This window comes from Helicoverpa zea, chromosome 3, assembly GCF_022581195.2.
Source record: "Helicoverpa zea isolate HzStark_Cry1AcR chromosome 3, ilHelZeax1.1, whole genome shotgun sequence".
In the NCBI taxonomy this organism is placed as follows: domain Eukaryota; kingdom Metazoa; phylum Arthropoda; class Insecta; order Lepidoptera; family Noctuidae; genus Helicoverpa; species Helicoverpa zea.
Window position 1 is genome coordinate 8,625,821 of NC_061454.1, and position 26,030 is coordinate 8,651,850.

The 26,030-nt window shown below is 38.9% G+C and overlaps 3 protein-coding genes across 10 annotated transcripts; 2 read left to right on the forward strand and 1 right to left on the reverse strand.

Moving 5' to 3' along the window:
* Positions 1 to 6,554: 6,554 nt before the first annotated feature.
* On the reverse strand, positions 6,555 to 20,696 carry LOC124629434 (leucine-rich repeat extensin-like protein 5). 6 transcript variants are annotated; one of them, XM_047162847.1, is made up of 4 exons: positions 19,932 to 20,696; positions 18,515 to 18,712; positions 17,865 to 18,158; positions 6,555 to 10,838 (listed from the first exon to the last, which is right to left on the reverse strand). In XM_047162847.1, exons 1-4 carry the CDS (start codon positions 20,448 to 20,450, stop codon positions 10,332 to 10,334), a joined length of 1,518 nt encoding a protein of 505 aa, XP_047018803.1. In that variant the 5' UTR covers positions 20,451 to 20,696; the 3' UTR covers positions 6,555 to 10,331. The 6 variants fall into 6 exon arrangements, with proteins under 6 accessions (XP_047018803.1, XP_047018802.1, XP_047018801.1 ...); XM_047162846.1 differs by having other exon boundaries at positions 18,515 to 18,727; XM_047162845.1 differs by having other exon boundaries at positions 17,961 to 18,158; positions 19,815 to 20,696.
* A 931-nt stretch (positions 20,697 to 21,627) lies between these two features.
* LOC124646039 (probable 26S proteasome non-ATPase regulatory subunit 3) lies at positions 21,628 to 23,432 on the forward strand. The gene has a single exon (XM_047186059.1). The coding sequence runs from the start codon at positions 21,758 to 21,760 to the stop codon at positions 23,240 to 23,242; it is 1,485 nt and encodes a 494-aa protein (XP_047042015.1). The 5' UTR covers positions 21,628 to 21,757; the 3' UTR covers positions 23,243 to 23,432.
* An 86-nt stretch (positions 23,433 to 23,518) lies between these two features.
* Positions 23,519 to 25,746, forward strand: LOC124646040 (dynein axonemal assembly factor 6). 3 transcript variants are annotated; one of them, XM_047186060.1, is made up of 4 exons: positions 23,519 to 23,724; positions 24,138 to 24,254; positions 24,763 to 24,968; positions 25,216 to 25,746. In XM_047186060.1, exons 1-4 carry the CDS (start codon positions 23,685 to 23,687, stop codon positions 25,471 to 25,473), a joined length of 621 nt encoding a protein of 206 aa, XP_047042016.1. In that variant the 5' UTR covers positions 23,519 to 23,684; the 3' UTR covers positions 25,474 to 25,746. The 3 variants fall into 3 exon arrangements, with proteins under 3 accessions (XP_047042016.1, XP_047042017.1, XP_047042018.1); XM_047186061.1 differs by lacking the exon at positions 23,519 to 23,724 and adding an exon at positions 23,778 to 23,900; XM_047186062.1 differs by lacking the exon at positions 23,519 to 23,724 and adding an exon at positions 23,778 to 23,900 and having other exon boundaries at positions 24,153 to 24,254.
* The last annotated feature ends 284 nt before the right edge of the window (positions 25,747 to 26,030 follow it).

The following is a 26,030-nucleotide window of genomic DNA, read 5'->3' on the forward strand; positions in this document are numbered from 1 at the left end:
GGACCACCACATTTCTAAGCATTTTTATCTTGAACTTAATGTTCTAACTTATAATATGCTTTCTTAAAAAGTGTGGCTTTTTTATATATGAGTTTTAAACCTCATTTCATTCAGTTCCAGACTGTTGCCTGGTTGTCTGGTATTTTGTTATTACATTTACTTATTTATTTACATATACAACCTTACATCTACCCTTACAGGACGTGCCTAATGCGGCAGATGGGTTCTTATTAATTCTAAACTAAACTAAAAACACATAAATAACACATAACATCACATCACACAAATCAACACATAAAAACTTAACTAAATTCGTCACAATATCGTTTGTGATTTGTAGGATTATTAGCGATGCTAATACAACTGTTATTAACTTCATATATCATCATTGTCTGTTTTATCAGAATAGAACTATGTTATAATGATTTTATCCAAATAGCTTCTCTTATAGCTTCAAATAAGCATATATTCAGCTTCTGTTGAGGAACCGGCGACTATTTTGTTTCCGTGTATTCCACGAAATTGTACAATTATCAAACACTTTAAATATGTGATCTGTTGTACTTATGCGGTCAATAACGTCGCCTCAACCAATCAGAATCTGCATACCCTGCCATCAGTTGTTTGTAATCACATTTCACATAGGTGAGCTTTAATTTAAGAGTTCCTTTTATGTATCTCAAAAGATGTTTTAACCACTTCCATAACTTCATTAATTTTACTTTGATACTGACTTATAATACCTATAGCAGCACAAATATTTGGTCATGTACTAAGCATTGCATGCGCATTGCGTACATAAGGCACTTCCATATAGATATCTTCCTTGAGAATGCCTTTCTAAACGGCGGTTTTTACATCCATAAGATGGGCATGTAAATCAAACTGATTTGCAAGAGTTAAAATAAATTGGAAAGATTATATTTGAGCTACTGGAGTCAACGTTTCGTTATAATCTTGTAAGCATTGTTGAGTGACACCACGAGCTACTAATCGGGCTTTATACCATGTAGGTTTACCCAACTCGTTATTTTTAATTGTACATACCCAATTTGAGCTTTTTATGTTAAAATTTTTTAGGTCTTGCTATGAGAGTCCAAGTATTATTTCTATGATTAGACTCTATTTCACTTTTTGTGGTTTTCAACATATGTATACTAGAATCATCCCCACTAAAAATGTCACAATAGGTGCATGGTAGTGATTGAACAGTTGTGAGCGATAAGCAAAAATGGGTCATCAATCCTTTTATAATCTATTGGGGTACTTTGAGAATTATTTGTATTACGTCTCAGTTTGCTAGATGAAGGTCCAGCTTCTGAGCTATTATCAGGGGAATGATTATGTTTGTGTTTGTTGCCTATTAACTTTGCCGATTTATCGTCGTTATCGTGCTTGTTAATTTAGGCGGGAATTTGAACAGGTATTATAGAAATACAACTCATCAAATCATCATCATCATTGGCCACAGAGCATCTTGGACAGATGATTGTGGCAGTGCTTGTCTACGCGGTTATTAGTGCCGCAAGCACTTTCTTTCATCAAATCAACATCCCTCGCAATAGGGAATTGGTTATTTTCTGTATTAGGTAAATAGTTTGTAACCATTTTGGTCGTAACCAACTAATATGGCTTTAAATGACTTTTCGTCAAATTTCGAGGCTTTAGTTTTATCATGAACATGTTGAACCGAATCATCATCATTATTTTAAATGTCTTGAATGACTTATTTTCGGTTTCGTATTTTCGGTATTGATTGTGTCATGTTTCGTATGGTGTTTTATTATTGGCGAGCGCTTTTGTGGGTAGTCTATTTGTTAAATATGTATATTAATATAGCTTCATCCCAGAATATTTTATATAATTTCGCACTTGTAACCAATGGTCGAGCCATTTCGGTTAACGTACGATTCATACGCTCCTCGACACCATTTTGTTGTGGCTATTCGATACTGTTAAACAGTACCTAAGTTATTCCTTACAAACACAATAATAATCTTTAAATTCATTAGAAAGATATTCTCGCCCACTATCGCAATATAAATTAGTTTACTTTATGGTTAAATAAATTTTCACTTTTAGCAACAAAATCTTGAAAACATGTCAGCACTTCTGACTTAGCGTAGGTACATCAAATATATAACAGTGTGATATTGCACTGTAATGTATAAAATTGTCTATAAACGTAGCAAACTAGTTCTTATCATCTACAGTACATGGTTTTTACCAAATATGCAAGGTTCACATAATTCATCAGAATTATCAAATAAAAACATTATTTTCATCAACTCCATATTTGAACATTTGATTTTTCTGTTTATTTAAGTGAGTACTATGCCGTATTATTTATACTCTTTTACACAGTCTTGGTGATTCTCTTCAACAAAATTTAAATTACTCAGAGAATTATTACTGTTTAAAAGTAATACTAAAAAAAAACATTAGTGATTGATGTTCTCACCTGTCATAAAACATTTATTATTTTTACTATAAATGTTAAAAAAAATTACCGACATACCAGTCTTTTGGCATATTATAACGTACCTCCGGTGAATATAAAACGTCATCAATTGATCCTTGAATTTATGTTGTTATATACCTCGATTTACCCTTTACCAAACTCCAGGATTGAAACTCCTTTCCTAGCAACACCGATCTTCAATGGTGTGGATAATTCGACGTACGAAGTTAAAACCTTTTTACATTGTCAATCTTTTAATTTTTTTTTTTTTTTTTTCAATATGATATATGTCATCATGATCTGTCACACCAGAATCTAAAAGAAAATAAACAGTATTATTTTCTACATAATTAGCAGACAATTTACATTATGAAATCATAAAAATGAAACCGTCCTGGTCATTGTTGCAGTATTCAATGTTATTGGCAGACTTTTGAAGTTCACCCATTGATTATTTTGCTGCAGTCCCTTTAAGTAACGGCAGTCCTTTTTGAAATTATTCCGACGTCCGCAATGATCACAATACATTTTTTTTGATATTATATGCATTGAATTTCCGGGTTGATAATTATTTTTATTCTTCTTCTTTCGTGTCGATGACATGTCTTATAGTGAGACTACACTTTGTCAGCCCAATATGCCGCCACAGCGAGAGCACTAATTATTTTTATTTTGAGTGTGGGTCTCATGTGGGTCTCATTATTATTATACAATTCATGATCGAGTCGTAGTCTAGTAGTAGGCGTAGTCTTCACAGAAACCATATTGAGTTGCTCATCACCTAGCAACGCAGAAATAACACCGTCATAAGATGTGATATTTTGTTCATTGTTAATGCAATTTTAATTTACACTCTTTCACTGAATTTAAAAATTTTGTTGTATTACTTTTAACTACAGAAAACGGCCTGGGCCCATAACCTGTTGGATATGGGTGCAGGTGAGACAAAGAAAACACATGTATCCTGAACGACTGTTATATTTCGAATGTAAGAACGTACGATTAAAGTGAACATTGAATGATTGAATGTTTGACGAATGATTGAAGTAGGTATGCTTTATATAATCTTGGATATTTGTAAAGGAGGTATTATACGTACATCATGCGTATATTCCAACAGTTTGAATGCGTCAAAATAGTTTAAATTTATTTAGTTATTTTATTTAGTACTCACAAATACGGTTTGATTGGAAAGAAAATAAATATGAGCGTAAATAATTAGGAAAGTGTATGACTCATTCGCAGACCCCGATTGGGGTCTAAACCGAGCTTACGGTGACATTGATGTTCAGACCCCAATCGGGGTCCGCTACGGATTTGACGGTTAAACACAAAGTTTATGTCTGTTCGATGTAGTTAGACATAACTCAGTGCTTCGGGAGTTTATTGTGTTGGTAATAATTTGTTTGCTTGTAACCTCTAGGAACACGTAGGACCAAGTAGGTACGTACCTACGAAGTACCGCTAAGTACTTATGCCTTACGTTGTCACATTTAGAAGCTGTTTATTATTACAAAAGTTTCGTAAGTGGAACAAAAACAAACTAGGTGCTTTATAAAAATAAGTGAACAATGTGGTTTTTTACCACTCCATCAATGACTGAAAGTTTAATATTAGTTCAAGTACCGTCAATTTCTGGTTGCTTAGATAAGTATACTGGTTGAATTATATGCTGCTGAATAATAGGGGTACAACAATAAGGCCGATTCTATGTCAAAAATAATTGAAAATTAAATTGCAATATCCCATTAATCGTAAGTTTTCTCATTAATCTTTGTGAAAAAGGCATTCCATGTTCCTTTTCAAATCAGTACAAGAATCTCGCATTTTTTAATATTTAAGTGAGAATAGCCATTATACCATTTTGTAGAAAATGCCCCGCACTTTCAGTGTATAAAACGCCCGTTACGGCAAACAAAGTACCCAGCTATTCTCACCAAAGTGTAATTTCCGAGTTACTAACACTTTTAACAAAGTACTACTTTACAATCTGTAATATTTTTCAATGGCACATTAAATGCTATGCTACCATTTAAAAATATCATTTTTCATTCGGAAAAACGGCGATGGTTGTTGTTTTCATATGGGATACAGTTAGTGATTATCAAGGTATTAGCTGGACAATGTCTTTCTATCGTAGACTATGAACGTAACTACCTACTTTCCTTATACATAGTACCTAATATGTATGTCGAAATCATTTCACTCATATCTACCTTCTGTCGTACCTGGGTAGGAACTCACTTTATTATTAAAATATAATAAGCTAATCTACCAAGTGCAGCACACAGGTTTATACCATTTCTGCATTAATGTGTAGCTTGGTAAGTTTCACCCCATACACATTACACCGCGTGAGTGTAATATTAAAATTAAGAGAAAACCTTTTTCGCCAAAAAAAGAGCTAACTAATTATATTTCTTTTTCCACCATCAGAAAGTAGAAATCCTAACGAAATGAAAACGTTTTCCTTACTGACATTGTTTAAAAAGCATATATTTTGATGTGAAAATCGATTGATAAGTAATTATTGTAGGTAGGTATATTCGATACTTTAAAATAAGGTGAAAAACATATTTGATTAAAAAAGGGTTTTGGAACATAAAAGGATTTCACCAAACGTGTCATTATTAGATATTATACAAGATATTATAAAAACCAAATTTTTCCGTGACACCCTTTTCACCGAAACCTAAAAAGTTGGTAAGTATCGACCTACCAATCTACTGTCCAATCTAACAACAATGCTTTCACTTAAAATAATTGGGTTTTTCTTTAATAGTATTTAATTATTTAATATCAAACCTTACCTACCTTAGTTAATTTCTGAAATAGGTAATTAATAATTCTTACATGTTTGCTGAAAGATTGTTTTCGTATACCACATCGAATCTGAAAAATGTAAGCGCCACCTATCATGCTGGGTTCGAACTACTATGCTTTTCGACGCCCACTGTTCTCGCGTCTAACAAAGTTACGGTAAACCTATTTCAACCCTTTTTGCTGAAGCTTCTAACCAGAACAGAAAACCGTGTGTTGTAAAACCTTTCCCCGGGTGACATCCCATTGACATTATAAAGTTTGTATGTGTGTATGCATAGATATATGGGTGTTTTTTCCTCTTTTACGCAAAACCTACTGGATGGATATTGATGAAACTTGGCAGTAGTAATAGTTTATACATCAGAATAACATATAAGCTACATTTATTAGGCTACAGGAAGTAGTTCCTCGGGACTCGGGTGAAAACGTGAGAAACAACTATTTAACAAAATAGATACATAGAATAGAACATTTCCAACAATTACATCTACTTACATATATAATTTCTATACACAGATAGTGAGTATGATTGATAGGTGAGCTTATTCACGGTATACTTACCTGTGATGTGATAATTAATTATTGCTATTAACGAGATGGATACAGATTAGATACGCTCGAGCAAATACGTCACAAATGCTCGGCTTAGTTATAGTGTGGGATTTTAAGTTTTAATATCATGATCCGTAGATATAAATCAGGGTAGAATAGGAAAGGCCAGGATGCGCTTGCCAATAAAATTTCAACAATTAAAAAAGATTGCTTAGTTCGCCGAGACGACTGTTGATAAAGATGCGGTAATAGCAGCACCAAGGAGATACAAAGCGAAAAATTAATTTTATAAATTAAATCGGCGTTAGTCAAGACGTTACCCTAGTCTGTTTGAGTATGTCCAACGATAATAAGAATTACAGTGTAGAAGTGCCGTGGAGAGGTTTCAATTCCCTCGTCCGACAAAATTACAAGAGGCCTCTTGAGTGTTTTTTTTTTTGTATCAACTACAGGTAGGTACTGAAGTCATTCTGCCTCTTGACCATACAAACCAGGAATAGAAAGACATCTTCTCGTGGATACTATAAATTAAAACTCTGATGCTCACTCACATTTTATAAGAATATTGCAATGCCTACATATACAATTGATTTAAATCTTACATATACGTTACTTAAACTCTGGTACATTTAATTTTTTGAAAATGCAAATGAGGACATTATTCGTTATTGTAGGAGTGAAATAAGAACGGTAAAAACGTGTAATAAAAAGACGGAACTGTAGATTTTGGTTGTTTATTTCTCAGGAAGCAAATGATTCACAGCATTGGTGGGATACAGAGGTCTGACAATACCGGGCCGAAACATTCAATTTCCTGAAATTTGATTTTACTAGCAATAGGTACAACAGCTTAGAATATATAAGTACCCAAATATAAAAACGTGGGAAAACAACATTACATAGCTGTAGAATAGTATAATTTATTTAGTAAAGCGAGTTTTTTTCATATTTTTTTTATAAACTACACACCTTACTAAATCACAATTTCTAATTATGTCAAAAATTATGTATCACATTTATAACATTCTGTACAAAGTAAAAAAATATTTTCATACTCCACTAGTACAAAGTAAAGCTGCATAGACATTTCCGACCATCGTAATATTATTGTTGCCTATGTAGAAAACGAACTTTTAGTTACACATTTACCGATTTCACTGAAAATGTACTTAATTGAAAACAATAATTGAGCAGATGCAAACTGTAAGAGAATCCACTTCAATATCACACTCAATCGAACATTCTAACATGATATGCAGTATGTAATGCTATCAAATTATTGCATCAACGGTACCACACTGGGGCTAGGCTACAGGCATACTTATAAAGTTACAAATATTAAGTTACTCTTTCTATGTTTAATCTATACTTCAACTTGTTTTAAATATCATAATAAAATTGTTAAGATATAAATAACACAAAAGTTACGTTATGTGGACTTACAACCTTCATAAGGAGTGACATATCATGTATCTTACAAAATAATAGTCCCTTACGGTTCTGTTAACAGTTACACTATGAAATTAATCACTTCAAGCACACAAATATATTTTCTATGCATAGAATAGGCTGTGCGTCGAAGGCACAAAGCTCTGCAAATATACTTGACGTGTGTAAATACAAGAGAACACGAGTCCAAGTGATGCATGAGCATCAAGCGGCTCGTCGACAAGCTGCGAATCAATCGGCCACAGCGACAGCACCCAGCACCCACCCATGCGCGTCACTCATCTGACTCGATTAAAAAAACATATTTTTTTTTATAATTATGCAAAAACAATTATACAACCCTTCTAATTTGAACATTTCTTCAAAAACTGGGACTTTAAAAATGCAAATTGTGATTTGTGACAGTGATCATAGAGAAACAATCAAATATACTCTATAGGGACACTCAAATTATTACAACGTAATTTACAAATATAGTCAATCTCTAAATATCAACTAATTTATATAAACTGAATTATTTACAAAATATGAACACATCGGATGCGACGTGCCACCTCTCTTACATATTTGTAACTATTTACAATGACTATTATTATAAACTTTAATTAAGAGCATTGCATTTTCGTGAGCTTGATCAAAATAATCCCTTGTTCAACTCATATGTATAAAATAGTTACAACATTACTAGGTACATTCACATCTACATGTGGCCAGTCACAATATTACTTCAGCTGCTTCTCAACCATTGAACAAACAGTCCTCGATTCTGAATTCACCGACGCTCCACTCTCAGAGAACATCAATTTACATTAGGTTTTACAAGCCCAATAATTAGCTAGTAATGTATTAGAGATCAGTCTTGGGACAAAGGAAACAAATTCAGTACTTTTGTATATAATTCGTCACTTTTTAGCTTTGAACTGTATATTAAATAGTTTAGAAGTTAGCGTCTTATTTACAAGTTCAGATGATTTGAACAAAAAAATATGTATTACATAAAAAGTTGTGGGAGAAATTTAAGGCAATTTAAGAATTTCAGGGAATTCCGTAGCGTCTGAAGGTGTTGGGAGACGCGATAAGCAGCACAAAAATTATTGAATGAACAATAGAAAATAAGATTTGGTTTATCCTAACATTATTCACACTTGCTTTTGATTACAATATTATTAACAATTAAAAACAAACACTAGAGTACCTCTACTATTATGTTATTATTATACTAGCCTATAAACCATGTCACTTAATGAAATCTCTTAACTAATTGTCTTAATCCAATTTTTCAACTCATACAAATTTCAATTTGTACTAATGTAGATGTACTAAATTGTCATGTGCATTATTGTGTAACTTAAACTCAGTTTTATTCTGATCTTCTACTTAAAATACATTTTTTTTGGTTCCAACCACAATTCCAAATTATTAGAATTATGAATTAAAGAAATTTTGATTTATTTTATTACTTAGCCGTGAATTTTTTTATTGGAGACAAAAGAGGGAGTCTGTTGACACATAAAAATAGCTAATACCGAATAAAGACTGGTTTCAAGGAAATTAAAAATTGCTTTGACGGTACTTATTCACTGTATGCATCATTCTACCACCTAAATAAATTTTAAAATTCCATAATGACTAAACATGAAAATTATACTATTCACCAATATATGGCACGCATTTTTAAATGACATGTTAACTATTTGTAAGACAATAAAATTGATCAAATGAAAGTGTTTGTACCAATTCTCTTACTTGATGTGATTTAATGATACAAAGTCCTAACATAAAGTTCAGTGAAGCTGCCAAATAAAACATAACTATGATAGAAATTGTGCTGCTGCTGATTTAGGTGGAATTCCCTAAAAATTCTACACAAGAACTGTAAGCATAGTAGATGTTTACAAATAATTGCACTTTCAATTTTAGTCTCTTCCAGGAGAATGCGAAAAATTGGACTCTTTAATGAGATAAAATTCAACTACCTAGTCGATATCACGGTCAAAGAAAAGATAGGGGAGATGCAATAAGGAATATAGGTCAGGCGCCTTCTTGTAGGTCAACCAACGTACTGCAAGTGTCAGAACTAACGAGGCGTTCGGTTTCCTTGTCAAATCAATACCAATCTGTCAAAATTGGTCTTGAAGCTGTGCAAGAGCGGAGCTAGTTAAGTTCTCCCCGGAACACCCGCCCATTTAGGCGCGCTACTTGCTGCGAAGATTTTGCATTATGACATCTCCGCTAGTCATTTTGTTCTCCACGGTCGAAATTAAATGACATATAAATACAAACAGTAAGAACTTAACTATAAGGTATAGTATAATTCAATCACAGTAGAATACATTTTGCATGTCAAAAAAGTTATAATTTAAAAAAAACATTTAGCTGGTAACATTTTCATCATTGTCATAAAACATTTTCTCTTCCTTGATATCATCCACAAAATGCAAAAGGTTCTTGCTTTTATTAAACTTAAAAGCTATGCACTTTTTTAGTTCCAGTAGTGCAAAACATTATTCTCCCAATGATCAGCATAGTTATCGCTGAGTAAAGTTTTACTGTAGTATTTTAACAACACAGTAAAATTGTGAGTTAAAATATAATGCTTTACCCAAACGCCTTTTGAAAACAGATTTTATTAAATTTTTTCCCATATGGATTTGTTTCAGTTAGATTTTTTTCCATTGCGTATTTGCCGGTGTTCAAAATTTTTACAGATATTCAAACAAAAAAATAAAATAAAATAATTGGAATGTCGTCAAATTCTACTAAAATACTTCGAAAGTGCAATTACTCTTAAACATTACAGATAAAAGTTCACCCCCCTAATAAATTAGTCCGATAAGCGCTCATAGTATCAACAACATAGATCTACCTAATATCTCATTCTACGTCAAAAGAAATCCTTCGGGTTTCACGTTCCAAGGGTTCTATCACGCCGGGTACCGACGGCGGCCGTGCGGGCCGGGGTCGATATTTACAATATTTTGACCTCACACTTTGGTACTAATCTGGACAGATGACACAAGGACGTCGCGAAGAGTTCGTGCGGCACCTACTTGTCGGCGGGCTCGGGCGGCGCCCCGCCGAAGTCGAGCTGGTAGCCGCCCGCCCGCGTCATCTCCTCCATGCTGGGCTCCTTGCAGTCGTGGCCCGCGTGGCCGGCGGCGCCGCAGTTCCAGCACGACAGCTTGGGCGGCGCGTACAGCACGGACACGAAGCCGGCGTAGGGCGCGGCCGCGGGGTACGGCGGCGGCTCGCCGTTGGCGAAGGGCGGCGGCGGCTGGCGGTAGGCGGGCGGCGGCGTGGGGTAGGCGAAGGGGCGCGGGTACTGCAGGAAGGGCACGGGCGGCGGCGCGGACGGCGTGGCGCGGCGCGGCGGCGGCGCGGGCGTGTCGGGCGGCGACGACGCGGCGCTGGAGCCGCTGTCGGACGACGACCGCGCGGCGCAGTAGGGGCCCGCCAGCCGCCGCACGCCGTTCAGCTTCTCCAGTGATCTATATTGCTGTTGATGAACTACGCTAAGCTCACGTAACCGCTCGTCTCCGATATTATGACGCATCTGAAAAGTTTCGATTCTTTATAAGCACACTCCTTATTAAACACAGTTTTATTTAAACAGAGTAAAACAATAGGCATGATGACAAATTTTTAAATACCTTTGTATGATGTAGGTATACGTCTATTTTATATGAAAAATTATTAATTTTAAGAAAATGCGAAGTTTTTTTATCAAATAATTGCATTTTTCTCTGTCCACTTTGAATCCGGCGCGAAAACGCTTGTCAGTGTCATGTCGTCACTTGTGACGTCACGACTGAAATTACAAGACGCAAGTAAACAACGCTCGTGCAATAATTAAGTTTTTTGTGTTATTAAATATGAATTCGAAAGTGCATAGGTGTTGTGGGGTCCCCCAGTGTAAGAACACATCCAAAACAACTCCTGATAAGTTATTTGTGTACGTTCCTCACAATAAAAAAATACGAAACAAGTGGCTTAAACTTGCAAGGCGAGATTCAAAAGCAATATTGCCCAGGGTACAACTTTATTTTTGTGAAGATCACTTTGATGTAAGTTATTACATAGTTCTCTAGATTCTAACATAGAAGTTTTTTTAATTAAACTAATACACTTACATGGAAGTTTTTTTTAATTAAACTAGTATACTTACATGGAAGTTTTAACATTTCTAAATTCAGCTGAACAAAAATCTTTATTTGATGCCAAAAACTCTCCCAGCATTATGATATCAATTCTAGGCAAATAAGCGCTGTTTGCCTTGATAAATCCGGGCTCCATAACTCGTGTTATACACAATTAATTAATTAAAAACAAAGATCGCAGTGGAAGTCGCAATAACGAAATGTGACGTTCGCGCGCTTTCGCGCGAGTTGTTTTGAGAAATGACGTCACGAGCTCTGATTGGTGTTCAAGATATCATGGCGGATTGCCTTATTTCGTAATTTTATTTTATAAAAATACATATTAATCACATTATTAATAAAGAAAACAATGCGCGTTTTATATTCCAAGCTTCAAGTTTAATTTAATAAATATATTATTTTAATGATTTTTGATTAGTGTCATCATGCCTATTGTCTGATTTCATTAATTCTTTGGTCAAGCAATAACAAATTAATAACAGTAAAGTTTTTTGATTGCAAGACAATACACATACCTACAGTTGTTCTACTATTGCTGATAGATTTGGAATGTCGTATTTGAGAACGCGATTAAACCAGTGGCACATACATGCAAGCTACTTCTATACAACCATAATAGACCATAAATAAGTTTTATGGGAGTGGGGTTTCCAATTAAACGCACCGGTTATGATTACTTTTGTATAATGAAGAAAGAACATAACCACACTACACCATTATCAGAAAAGTACAAAAAAGTTATAAGAATTATTACAAAAAAAAGAGTTAATCACTAACGAACACAGTTATCGGGAGGATTCGTGGTATACATAGACTTCGTGTATAAAACTAACTAGCCTCGGCTGTTGGCGGGGCTGCGCGGAACGAGCATACATATATATGTGTGTATCACACGCCGGTTGGTGGCGGACTGCGCGGGGTGCGGGCCGGCCAACAGTCGTAGGCGCTTCGACGCCTAAGCGGCGCGAGCCGAAAGAAGCCGAAGCTATCCGAGCGCATCTATGTCCGCGCCGTCAAGGTAGCGCGGGGGGATGCGACCACGGGACGCTCGTACTGGACGAGTATGTTCGGAATGTAAATGGTTTGCTACACACTCCCCCTCCAGTTCTGGAGAACGCCCTCGCTCCTGAACTGGTATGCTAACCGTTGGACGTCCGCGTTTCCTTTTAGGGATGACGGGAAGAGGGAAGGAGTGATCATTACCGTGGTAACGGGTAATGTCTTGCGAATGGTATCTGCCTATGACAACATCAGGTTGCTGCGTGCTGGCTACATTGAATGTTGTGGGACTAACTACTCCCACGATTTTATACGGTCCATCGCGACGTGGGTAAAACTTCGACGTACGGTCTTTCGATGCGCTGCTAAGTAGGTGCGACTTCAACATTACTAAGTCACCTACCTGGAAAGAATCCGACGGTCGGCGCGAAGCGTCAGCATACCGTTTCGCCCTGTCCTGTTGGACCTCCACGCGTTCTCTTACAGCTGAGAACGAGTGGAGGAACTGCCTAAGATAAGGTGTAATTTGCGGCACGAAGTTATGCTTTTCCTCAATGGCACGAAGGTCATGAACGACCTCTGTGGGGGATCGCATTTCTCTGCCAAAGGACAAATAAGCGGGTGATCTTCCTGTAGTGCGGCACTTAGCGCTGTTGAGGGCAAATCGAATCACCGGCAACTTCTTTGGCCAAGAAGTGTGGTCTCCCTCTACGAGATGAGCTAGCATGGCTTTGAGGTCACGATTCTTTCGCTCTGCAGGATTCGACTCTGGATGATAGAGAGGAATGAAGTTTTGTTTGATGTCCAATACTGTCATGCATTGGCGCATGACGGCTGAAACAAATTGGACACCGTTATCTGAAATAATCCTACGAGGTAGACCAAAGCGCATGAAGTATTCTTCAATAAGAATGTGGGCACAAGCTTCTGCTGTGGCTTCTTTAAGAGCATACAGCTCGGTCCATCGTGTAGCCGTATCTTCAACGAGTAAAATCCATCGCTCCCCCTGGTCTCCCTCCGGTAGCGGGCCGAATAAATCTATAGCCAACACCTCGTTACGTTGGTTCATAACGGGTGTCTGGAGTAAGCCTGGTGGTTTGGCGTTGGTGGCCTTATATCGTTGGCAGTGGATGCAGGCTTTGACATAATCAGTGATTATTCTCCGCATTCCTGTAAAATAATACAGCTGTGCTACTTTCTGGTACGTTCTGTCAATGCCTGGATGGCCGGCTGTTGGAGAGTCGTGCAACTCTTTTAAAATATTTGGAACGTGGCTTGCAGAGATGACTAGTTGCGGTGATTCACTCTCAGAGTCCGGATTATATCGGAACAGGACACCTTGATCCATGAGGTAACCCCTTTCTAGCCATCTTTGGGCCGCGACATCATCAGGTCCCTCAAGCTCCTTGACAATCTTTTCCACTTCAGGGTCTGAGAGTTGTTCCGAGCGAAGTTCACTAGGCGTCTTCGTAGGCAAGTCACAGATGACTGAGCAGATACCGCAGCTGTCACGAGAGTCGCTAGAACAGATCGGCCTGCTCAGCGTGTCTGCCACGACGTTCGCTTTCCCTGGTGTGTACTGGAATTGGATGTCAAAAGCTTGAAGCTTGAGCGCCCAACGGACCAACCTACCTGTTGGTGATTTAAGTGAAAGCAACCATCGCAGTGGTTGATGATCGCTGCCGATTACGACCGGTTGGCCGTCTAGGTAAGGCCGGAAACGCTCCACCGCCCACACTACAGCAAGCGCTTCACGCTCGGTGGTAGAGTAGTTGCGTTCTGCTGCGTTGAGGAGTCGGCTGGCGTATTCAATTGGCCTTTCCTGATTACCATCGCCCTGTAATAAAACCGCACCTAAGGCGTAGTTACTTGCGTCTGTACGCAGAATGAAGGGACGATTGAAGTCAGCTTGGATCAGTACAGGAGCTGTGGTTAGTAGACGCTTCAGCTCCTCAAAAGCTTGAGACTGCTCTGAGTCCCAAGACCATATTTGACTTTTCCTAGTCAAGCGTGTAAGTGGTTCAGCTACCTTCGAGAAATTCGGTATGAACTTTCTGAACCACGAACATGTTTGTAGAAAGGTGCGCAGGTGTTTAAGGTTACCTGGTTCCTTCATCTCGAGAACAGCACTCACCTTCCTAGGGTCGGTGGAAACACCTTCTTGTGTAATAACGTGGCCGAGGTAATGAACGCTCCCCCTAGCGAAAGCGCACTTCTCCCTGTTTACATAGAGGTTGAATTCGGCCAGACGTTTAAAAACTGCCTCGAGGTCTTTTAAATGTTGAGTATAACCTTGAGAAATGACTAAAAGATCGTCTAAATATGCTAATAAGGTTACATCCTGTAAAGCTGAACAAGAGCGGACACGATCAATGAGACGCTGGAACGTCGCAGGTGCGTTTCGGAGACCGAACGGCATTCTTTTGAAACGGTAAGTACCGAGAGGGCAGATAAAAGCAGACTTGTCCCTATCGGCTTCCCGAAGACCTACCTGCCAGTATGATGAACGAAGGTCTAACGTGCTCATGTAACAGTCTCGCTTCGTGCTCTGTAGTAGCTCGTCGATGCGTGGCATCGGGTATGTGTCAGGCTTGGTGATTGCGTTGAGACGCCTATAGTCCACGCAGAAGCGGATGCCACCGTTGGACTTCGGCACCATCAACGCCGGTGAACACCAAGCTGACTCGCACTCTTCTATAATGTCATCACGTAACATTTTGTCCAACTCGGCTTTCATCAGCTGTTTCTTCGACGGATTTAATCGATACGGAGGGACAGCAATAGGTGGGTGATCCCCCGTCTCTATGCGGTGCTCAGCATATGGAGTCGGACCTCCCCCTGCTCTAAAAACGTGTGCGTGTCGGTTAAGAACATCAGCGAGCGCCTGTCGCTCAGCTGACGTAAGATGAGTGCCCTCGTCATCTCTTAGTATATCTGTAGAGGCGCATGACACTCTACGCGACGTAGGTTCATAGGACAGGGTGTATTTTATATTGTCATCGCTACTAAAATACCAGATATCTTTATCAAAATCAATAACTATTCCGGCGGCGGTAATAAAATCAATACCCAATAATGTTTCATTATTGGTAGAGTCGGGAAAAACTATAAACGGAACCGTTATCACTTTTGATTCTAAGTGTACTTCTAAGGTGGTAGTGAGTACGTCCATAGTACGAATAATACCATCCGCAAGCTTCACGTTCTGTGAGGAGGAGTTAAAAGAATGTCCCTGACCTAGAAGGAGAGTATATAGCGAATGACCCGCAATGCAACGTTTTGCGGCCGTATCAATTAACGCAGTACCGTTAAAATTCATAATTTTAATTTTAAAAATAGGCCGTAAACTACGTCCAGCAGAGGGTTCCGTAGTAGCATCGCTACATACAACATTTTGTAAATATTTACATGAAAAACAATCAGTACAATAAAATGAAAATAAATCAGTACAGTAAAATGTTTCACTATCCGCAGAGTTTATAGTGGATTGGATACGCTCACCTTGGTTCACCAACTTACGGCACTGGTCCCTAATATGACCGTATCGCTTACAATACGAACAGACGGGTCGTTGCCTGTTGACCGAGGCGGGCCGCTGCGAGTCGCGAGTCGGCGGAGCGGGCGCCGGCGCGAGCGGCGCGGCGGGCCGCGCGGCGACGGCGGCTGGAGCGGCGGCAGGCGCGCGAGCGATCGCGTCGCTCGAAGTCGGCGTGCGCGCGTGCACGACACTTGAGGTCGGCGCGCGCACGGTCGTGCTATGCGACGAAGCGGGCGGCGCGCGCGGAGCGTGATGACTATGATGTGCGGATGTGGATGGCGGTTGCACATTTTGTTGCACTCTGTTATCACTTATCGGCGTCGTGAGCTTTTGATCGTACGCGTCTTCGATATTCCGTGCTAGGCGGAGTAACTCAGTGAAACTTTTAATTTCCTCCCTCCGCAATCTTTTGCGTATACGGCTGTGGAGCAGGGCGTACGTCATGTCGATCTGTGCTGACTCTGATACGTCGCCCTTCGGCAACCTCGCTAATAGGGCGCGAACACGTGCAACGAAAATATCCGTATTTTCGTGTTGTTGTTGCGGAGTGGAAAATATTTCTAAATAAATACGTGGCGGTGGCCGTCGGTCCCCGTAGGCACTAATTAGATTTTCTTTTACTTGGCTCCAGGTGGACACGGAACTCTTAATGCCTTGCCACCATGTCGCGGCTTCGTCCTTGAATAGGTACGCAAGTCCGCGGACGATATTTGAGTCCGTCACTTGTGCGCACTCGCTGTATGCTTCGATGGCGTCAATAAATGCTTCGACCGATTCTTTTGGTCGGCCGGAGAAGGTGGCCTTGCAGCGGGTAAGGGTGCTTTGCCCTAACAATGCGACTGGAGTAGATGCGTTTGCGCGATTCATCGAGTCGAACAGCTCTTTAAACGCTTCCGTCTGCGAGCGTTGCAAAGATGCAATTATAGTCGCGACGTTATCGGCGGAAAACGTAGCGTTGTTGTTGTCGGTGCGCGGCGAAGACGCGCCGCCGCCATCTTGGTGATAGGCGGGCGCGGTCGGCGTCGGCGTCGTCGGTCTCGAGGGGTCGGGGAATACTTCGAGGGTATCATCCCTGCGAGTCAGACTAGCGGCTCTGCTCCTTGTTATCGGCATTGTAAAAACTACGTAGGTAACTAAATAGTTCGTCACTACAAGTGTCCACTTATTTATCGCACCACACTTATGTCCGCGTAGGAATAGTTTTATCACACGAAATAAACGTTGGGCGCCACATATGGGAGTGGGGTTTCCAATTAAACGCACCGGTTATGATTACTTTTGTATAATGAAGAAAGAACATAACCACACTACACCATTATCAGAAAAGTACAAAAAAGTTATAAGAATTATTACAAAAAAAAGAGTTAATCACTAACGAACACAGTTATCGGGAGGATTCGTGGTATACATAGACTTCGTGTATAAAACTAACTAGCCTCGGCTGTTGGCGGGGCTGCGCGGAACGAGCATACATATATATGTGTGTATCACACGCCGGTTGGTGGCGGACTGCGCGGGGTGCGGGCCGGCCAACAGTCGTAGGCGCTTCGACGCCTAAGCGGCGCGAGCCGAAAGAAGCCGAAGCTATCCGAGCGCATCTATGTCCGCGCCGTCAAGGTAGCGCGGGGGGATGCGACCACGGGACGCTCGTACTGGACGAGTATGTTCGGAATGTAAATGGTTTGCTACAGTTTAAAATATTATTTGTGTCAGCCTGTATGCACTCTGGCATATTAACAGTAAAGCACAACAAATACCACTCCCAAAATTGTTAGTAAAATCTTGGCTAAATTGTGCGTTACTATAACACATTTTATGAAACACAACAGTGGGAACGACTCTTTAGGAAAAAAAAAATCGAGCGACACTGTGCGGCTAAACTCGCCTCAGGTGATAACAGCATTAATGCAGGGGGCTGTTTGTGGCGCAGGAGTTCTGCTGCAAACACGGCGAAGGGTCCGCGATGCGGAGAGTGACCCACCTCGGCGACCGACAGGCTCTCGAAGTTGGCGGCAAGCTGGTGCGGCAGCGGCGGCTGGTCGGGCGCGGCGGGCGCCGGCGGCGGCGAGCGCTCGCGCGACACGCGCCGGCGCGACCGCGGCGACGCCGCGCGGCTCTCGCCCGGCGACGACACCAGCGGCGACGTCGGCGCCGCACTCGCCGCCGTGTAATTTATTACCTGCAACCAGTTCAATATTACTTACTGAAAAAAAAATTAAACCACTGATATGGTGGTGGTGACACATAATAAACTGCGTCTGAACAATATTTAAACTATTTCTGCTCAAAAACATGCACAAGTAGACATAATAACCATGCACACAATGCAACAATAGCGATTATTGACCAGTTTACCAGCAATTTGCCATAAGATTATGAATATCCAGTCAGTATTAATCAAAACAGGTCACAATGACATAACAGTAGTAAAAGTTTTTATAAATTCAACTATAAAATTCTATTTTTTTACCATGAAAACAGGTTTTTAGGTGTAAATCCTAGCAAAAAGACCATAAAGTATAATGAACTTTTTACCTCCAGGGGTTGATTTATAGGTGATACTATGATATTTGCAGGCCATGCGTTGTGACCCAAGTATTCTCCCATATTGTACTGTGGCATTGGCAACCCAGGCGGGGGATGTGGCACTTCTCCTAGCATGGGCACCACTCCTCCAGCACCCGTCAGCACCGGAGGAGAGCTCAGCTCAGGCACTGCATCTGCACTTGGTGGCTGAAATATAATGGACTTTATTTCAACATTATTTAAAAGTAATCATCACAATGCTACTTTTTAATCAGCTTACTGGTAGTGAAACTTTACTAAATATGTTTTTCTCCCTAACATGCAAAAATATAAATGACACTCCCAACATAAACTATGAATGTGGAAAAGGTGTTTCGGATGCAACCATTGCAAAATGAAATATACAAAAATCTGAATGTGAGAGTAAATGTGTATTCTTTATTTGATTAGTGAATGATATTTTCAAAGACTTAGATTAATATGAATGGATAAAATGCATATTTGAATGAAATATCATGACACCACACATGAGTACCACAAAGTGTATAAGTTTTTTTTTTACTTTAACATCACATTTTTGGAGTGAATAATTGAAAAAAAATCTAGAAATTGGTACAGGACAATGTCTAATGGGTCATATAGCAGGAAATACAAATAAGTAATTAATTACATGAACAAATAGGATGGACTTGATAAAGGCTGTCATGTTTATAGTGTAGAAAACATTATCAAGTGAATAAGCTTGTTATGATAAACATGTGCTACTGAATTTTGTAATATTGTAAAACATGTTTTCTCAAACCAATATTTTTATCTAACCCAGAAACAAGATCTTTTGCACATTAACATAGACATACTGCTTTGTAACCGCTTAAAAACTACAGTATTTAATTTTTTTCATAATAAAGAGGTATAAAATGAAAATATAAATAACATCTACCTTCTTATTAATAAAACTGACAAAAATATTTATACCTATGGCCCATTATTAACCTGAATATGTAAGTCAATAAAAGTGATTAACTTCTAACTAGCCCTTTGACAATCATAAAACATTATCTGTAAGTTCACAAATTAAACAAATTACAATATTTTAGAAAACCAAATGCCAAAGTTGACAAAATCATCATTAACATACATACATTCTTATTCACAGAGTAACCTTGACTACAAGAATGATATTTATATTTTTATATTTAACTCCAACTATGAATAGATAACTAAAAAATACTATAAAACAGTTAAATGATAACAAGAGTGAGACAATGAGTGAGTTGTGATGGCGATGTAAATATATGACAACACTGACCTGCACCCCAGGTGTTTTGACAAACACAATACCAGGCGGTGGCCCCAAGCTAGACAAGTTAGGCGGTGGGATTGACATGTTGGCTGTGATATTAGACTGTGTATGGCATGCACTCACTGGCACTACATTTATATGCTCTTGTGGCTCTGGAAATTGTATCCTCTGGTCTTCCATTTTTAATTTCTCTAGTATTTCACCAAAATGTGACTTTTGATCAAATGTAAACGCTGGATGATGTAACGCCATGGTGTATAGAAGAAGGATTTCTTCCAGGAGATCACCATACAAGCCTTTCAACAAACCACTCTGCTCCAAACTGACCATGGCATTGTACAATGTGGTAGCACACGCGAAATTACACGAGCGTAACAACGAAACATACAAGGCCATTTTCCGTCGTGTCCTGGGGTCTGTGTTAGCGCCTCCGATGTCAGCAGCCAGGTCTGTGGGGTTGTTGGCTCTTAGTTCGGCACCACGCAACTCCTGAAAGTCCCGCTTACCTAGCTCCTCTAGGTAGGTGCCAATGAAACGCAGTTCAAATGGCAAACACATATTTAATAACGTACACATCGCGTCTATGCGTTTATAGCTTTCCAATTCTTTAAACCATGATACCACGTCCTCTTTGCAAACCATTTCCAGAACACATTGAAATTTTATGTAAAGAATCAACCGGTCCCCTGCAGCCGAAGCGCGTCCGTTGCTTATAATTTTTGGCACACGGAATTCTCGTGACAATGTGATGGTTGTAATCCAAGAATTTTCGATTGTAACATTAGTAATTAAAAGCTTTTTATCCGTATTTTACAAGTACAGTATATTGGTTAAGCAACTACAGGCAATGCTAGTAGTTTTGTCTCGTCTATAATCTATGGAATATAAGAAAGCCAAAGACAAAAGCATGCTTATAGACAAAGGTGCTACGTACAGAATATAAACTAATGTTTATAAAAAGCACTTTATTTCATAAGACATAAAGTCAATAATTCTTTATTTTTTCAACATTTTCAATGACAGTTGTCTTTCCCGTTAAAGGAAGTTGTTTCTGAAACGTAAAAACATTAGATTGCTTTATTAAAAATACATTTGTTTTTCGATAAATGAAATGAAATCTAACAACCAGTATAACCTGAAAAATTAATAATATGGCTGCTAAACAAATCGTTTGTCCGGTTTTTTCCCTTTCATAATAGAAAATGCCCCCTCTAATGTATGATTTATGTATGATTTAATTTATCGATGATAGCTTCATTTGTCTCCGGAAAATATCAAATCCCCGTATCAAGAAGTTTCTATATTAGACCACCTCAGGCTGCAAAACCGGATGAGGACCTTAGATAAAAACAAATAAGATAATATATTTTAAGGGATAGATTAGGGAGATAACTTAATCTTCTTTTATTGGTTTGATTGTTACGTTTTTTTTGTGGTGCGATGATTTCTAGAAGAAGGGATAAGGAAACACCTCCACAAAAAGCTTGTAACATAACACTCGTTTCGAGGATAAAGTATTACTCCGTCTACGAGAATCGCCTTACTTTGAGTTTGAAACAAGTTTAATTTTTGGTTTTAGCAGTACGAGAATATTCCCTTTTAAAATGTTTGTTCTCCTTTTGAACAGTGTATGTATCCGAACGCATTGCTTTCTTTTTTAAATCATTCCATATCTATGATTGCATATTTATAGTCATGTTTCACTTGGACGTTTTTAGAATAAAGAGAACAAAATATCGCCTTTCATGGTTGTGAGAGGGAGACAGCAATAACAAGTAGTCCAAACGACGTGCTAAAGATAACAATTTATCGTCTCTGAGCCATTTTGTAGTTACTCGGCATTTTTTGACAAAAGGATCGAAAAATATCACCAACCATTATTTTCAATAAATGAACAGAGATCGTTGTGTTTATTTGGATTATTTGTAAAAGATACAAGTTCATTGAAAATGGCTCCTGCCGAAGATGTTGAAATGAAAAATGTGGAAAGTCCTGCTGCAGCCAGCGATGCTGAAACACCAGAAGTGAAGAAAGATGCTGATGTGCTTGCAGTGCAAGATTTGAGAGAGCATGTACGACAAATAGACAAAGCTGTTACTTCTAAGGAGCCAAGGTTTGCTATGAGAGTTCTGAGATCTCTTCCAAGTACCAGAAGGAAGTTGAATGGCAATGTATTGCGAGCCATTTTCAACCAACTTTATCCGTCAAATGCTGACAAAGAAGGACTACTTGTGTTTGTGGAGAACCCGTTGCCAGGCGCCGTTGATATAGAACCACCTCGCTCTCGCAGTGCGCCCAAGCAACCTGTCCCAGAAGTTGATGTATATCTGCACCTGTTGGTGCTACTGCGCCTGCTCGACACTAACAGGCTGGAAGAGGCTACTGAATGCTCCCAGCAGCTGATGAATAAAGTACTAGCTCAGAACAGGAGAACTCTGGATCTGATTGCTGCTAAATGCTACTTTTATCATTCGAGAGTGTTTGAACTAACTAATAAACTAGATCTTATTAGAGGATTACTTCACGCAAGACTTCGAACTTCAACCCTCCGTAATGACTATGAGGGCCAAGCAGTACTCATCAACTGTCTTCTGCGTAACTATTTGCATTATTCCTTGTATGATCAAGCTGATAAACTTGTAAGTAAGTCAGTTTTTCCTGAAAATGCAAGTAATAATGAGTGGGCAAGGTTCCTGTACTACCTTGGAAGAATCAAGGCTGCTCGTCTGGAGTACAGTGATGCTCACAAACACTTGGTGCAAGCCTTGCGTAAGGCTCCTCAGACTGCTGCAGTTGGTTTTCGTCAAACTGTGCAGAAATTGGCTATTGTGGTTGAGCTACTGTTAGGTGACATACCTGAAAGAGCTATATTTAGACAAGCTCCTCTAAGGAAAGCCTTGGCACCTTACTTCCAACTCACTCAAGCAGTCAGACTTGGTAACTTACAGAGATTTGGAGAAGTTCTGGAGAACTTTGGCCCCCAATTTCGTAGTGATCATACTTTCACATTGATTTTGCGCCTCCGACAGAATGTGATTAAAACAGCTATCCGTTCTATTGGCCTCTCATACTCACGCATTTCTCCCAAGGATATTGCTAGGAAATTGGGTCTGGACTCAGCTGAAGATGCAGAATTCATTGTGGCTAAAGCTATTCGAGATGGAGTTATTGAAGCTACTCTTGACCCAGAAAAGGGATACATGAGTAACAAGGAGAGTTCTGACATCTATTGTACAAGGGAACCGCAGCTGGCATTCCATCAACGTATATCATTTTGCTTGGATCTGCACAACCAGAGTGTAAAAGCCATGAGGTACCCACCAAAATCATATGGAAAAGAGTTGGAGAGTGCTGAAGAAAGGCGTGAGAGAGAACAACAGGACCTGGAGCTGGCCAAGGAAATGGCAGAAGAAGACGATGATGGCTTCCCTTGAATGTGTTCTCCATATGTTATTTGATGCATTAGATGTTTAATTGTGCATTAACCTTAATATAATAAAATATTTAAAAAATGTGAATCTATTATTTGTGTCAACCTCTTTATGTAAACAATATTATATTAAGTATGTGGAGCCTGATTTTAGACATTAGACCATAATTTTTATTAAACTTTACTTTGAAAAATGATTTGTTTTATACTGGACCCTAGTCAAACCAACATTGTGATTGCAGCTCCTAGTTGGGCTGGCTAGCTCTCTGGAAGCATCATGCTCACACAGAAGATAGATGTGAATTGGCCTCTGATGCTGTATTTTGTTTGTAGTCAAAGTTAGAACTTTCCTTTCCCATTGCCCATTCAAATAAAGAATAATATTGCATTCAATTCTGCGGGGACAATTTTGTTCTATGCTGTTGTAAAAATAGTGGTTTTACTTCATGGAAGAAGTTCATAGCCACATCAATAGATGGCATATTCGTGAGTAAATTTTTATATATTAAGAATTATTCTTCAAAATTAGAGATCGGGCCCATTATTCTCTAGAATCGGTTTGTCACTATACAGGTATAGGTACAAGGCTAATGTTGCATTTCAGCACTCTTCTTGAGATGATAGATGCGACAATTCAGTTTACCCACATTCTGCGAAAGTAGGTGAGAAAAGCACAATAGTTATTGAATTATTGATTATGATTCGATATATTATGGATATATAAAAGTACCTTATCTCGATTAATGCAATCGATTCCAATCACTATAGTATATTCCATGACCGTTAGCGGTATCCTAGCAACAATAATCGCCGTAGTAGTCACTGCACTTATCTATTGGTTGCACGTCAAAGCAATATTTTTATTTAGGATAGTTTATCGCTGCATTTCTTTTTCAAAGGTATAAAACGCATAGGATACAAGATGGAGTTCTCACCGGCCCATATGGAAAAACTCGTAGAACTGTTGAGACCACCCGAACCAGAAGTGTTGCAAGGAGACGATTTACCAGCTTCAGGTAAGCAGAAGAATCTCTAGGACTCATACTTCCAGGGTAAACCTAGTTATTAAGATAGCCTCTTGAGCACCTACTTATAAGACTAGTTTGAATCTACCTTCCGTGGCCGTACCTACGTTTACCAACCAACCCAATACATAATTATATTTTGTTGAGTAGGTACGATAATCTAACTACAGGATTTTGGTCATACCTATATACTAATTGATATTATTCATATTACTTATATGCTATTACGTAGATATAGTTATTGACAGAGGAGCGGGGTAGGTAGATAAGCGCAAGACAAAAAGCGTAGCTAGAGGCCTTTTACGAAAAGTGTTCAGTTCCTTACGACGACGGCTGTTTAGTCCTATTTTCTTGCCATTTCAAAATTGGTATCGACAGGAAGATGAGGTGCCCACGTCTTGTCAGGCCACACTATGCTTTTGCATCCTGATTGATTGATTCCTGAAGGATTCAAGAAATCATTACCTACCTACTAACTAATGCTTTGCTTATTCCTCAGTTTTCGACATAACTTCAACTAGAGGTAAAATTCCTCCACCCGAAGAGAAAACAAAAACTCCTAAAACAATCGAAGAGTATGAAGAACAGGAAGCTAAAGAGATTGATAACTTGGGACGAGCTGGGACTGGTTTAGGAGATCTTAAGACTCCTGAGTACACCATGAACTACCGGCAGTCTGTTTCAGCCGAAGATGTGTTTCTTCAGGTTTGTTTTTATGCCAATAAATATTATATTATTATTTGCACAGGTAATCTGTATAAAGACAAACGTATAGGTGCACTTAACTACGTTGTATGTTTGAACTGTTTACAATCAAAAATAAGAAAGTATGTTCTAGACTAGGTGGTACCTACCTACCCAGTTAAGATTTGTTTGGGTACCTTTCATTCCCGAATAATATCATAAGTTAGAAATAGGTACCTAGGCCTTGATATATCGCTTCTTGTTATAGCTCGGCCCAAAAACGCCAGGATCGGCTAGCTGCGAGAATCTCATCGTACGAGTGAAGATGCCAGGAGATAAGATGGAAAATGTGGATCTAGTGGTGGACACCACCTCCGTCACGGTCACCTCGTCGCAGTATTCATTGAAACTGCCATTACCTCATGAGATTGACCCTGATCGGTCCAAAGCTAGCTGGGAGGTTGACCAGGAGACTTTAGTTCTTACTCTAAGGTTAAATAGAGAATTTGATTTTGTTAATTTTTAACGTAAGTTTGCATTTCTATTTAATTTACGTTTTAAATACTTTCTCTGATTATGTAATTATTTACGTAAATAGGATGGTACCTCTCTTGGTTCCCAGTATTAACAGAAAAGTTAGTCGCAAAGGAACTTGTGTCCACTGTTTACCTACCGCATCTTAAAAAGATATTTCTCTAGATGCCGATCTTTCTCTAGATTCAGGTATTAGCCTTGTATTTACTGAAAAACATATATGTAGGTAATAAAAATATATCTACTTAAAAATACGAGTATATTATTTGATGCTTCTTATTCTGAGTCATCTTCACTAGGTCAACAATTAATTTTGTTGCAAGTAATTTATTCAATTGAGACGTGTACAACCTGCACGTGAATATAACGAGCTTAGCAATAAAGTGTACTTATTTACCTACTTCTGTTAAATAATTACAGTAATACGTCAAGGTATCGCCTTAGAGATGCACCAGACAACGGCAGCCAATGACGATTCTGTTTAATGTTTGTAGATTAAAATATACCTTAATCAGTAGGTACACCAAGTACTTATAGGTACGCAGGTCA

Coding starts and splice junctions, on each gene's coding strand:
- LOC124629434 (XM_047162842.1), bottom strand. CDS start 20,450: ATGGTTTGCAAAGAGGACGTGGTATCATGGTTTAAAGAATTGGAAAGC. Junction 18,159..18,514: donor CTATAAATCAACCCCTGGAG/GTAAAAAGTTCA, acceptor AACTGGTTGCAG/GTAATAAATTACACGGCGGC. Junction 10,839..17,864: donor TAATGCTGTTATCACCTGAG/GCGAGTTTAGCC, acceptor GAAACTTTTCAG/ATGCGTCATAATATCGGAGA.
- LOC124646040 (XM_047186060.1), top strand. CDS start 23,685: ATGGAAGAAGTTCATAGCCACATCAATAGATGGCATATTC. Junction 23,725..24,137: donor CATCAATAGATGGCATATTC/GTGAGTAAATTT, acceptor TCTTTTTCAAAG/GTATAAAACGCATAGGATAC. Junction 24,969..25,215: donor CCGAAGATGTGTTTCTTCAG/GTTTGTTTTTAT, acceptor TTCTTGTTATAG/CTCGGCCCAAAAACGCCAGG.
- LOC124646039 (XM_047186059.1), top strand. CDS start 21,758: ATGGCTCCTGCCGAAGATGTTGAAATGAAAAATGTGGAAAGTCCTGCT.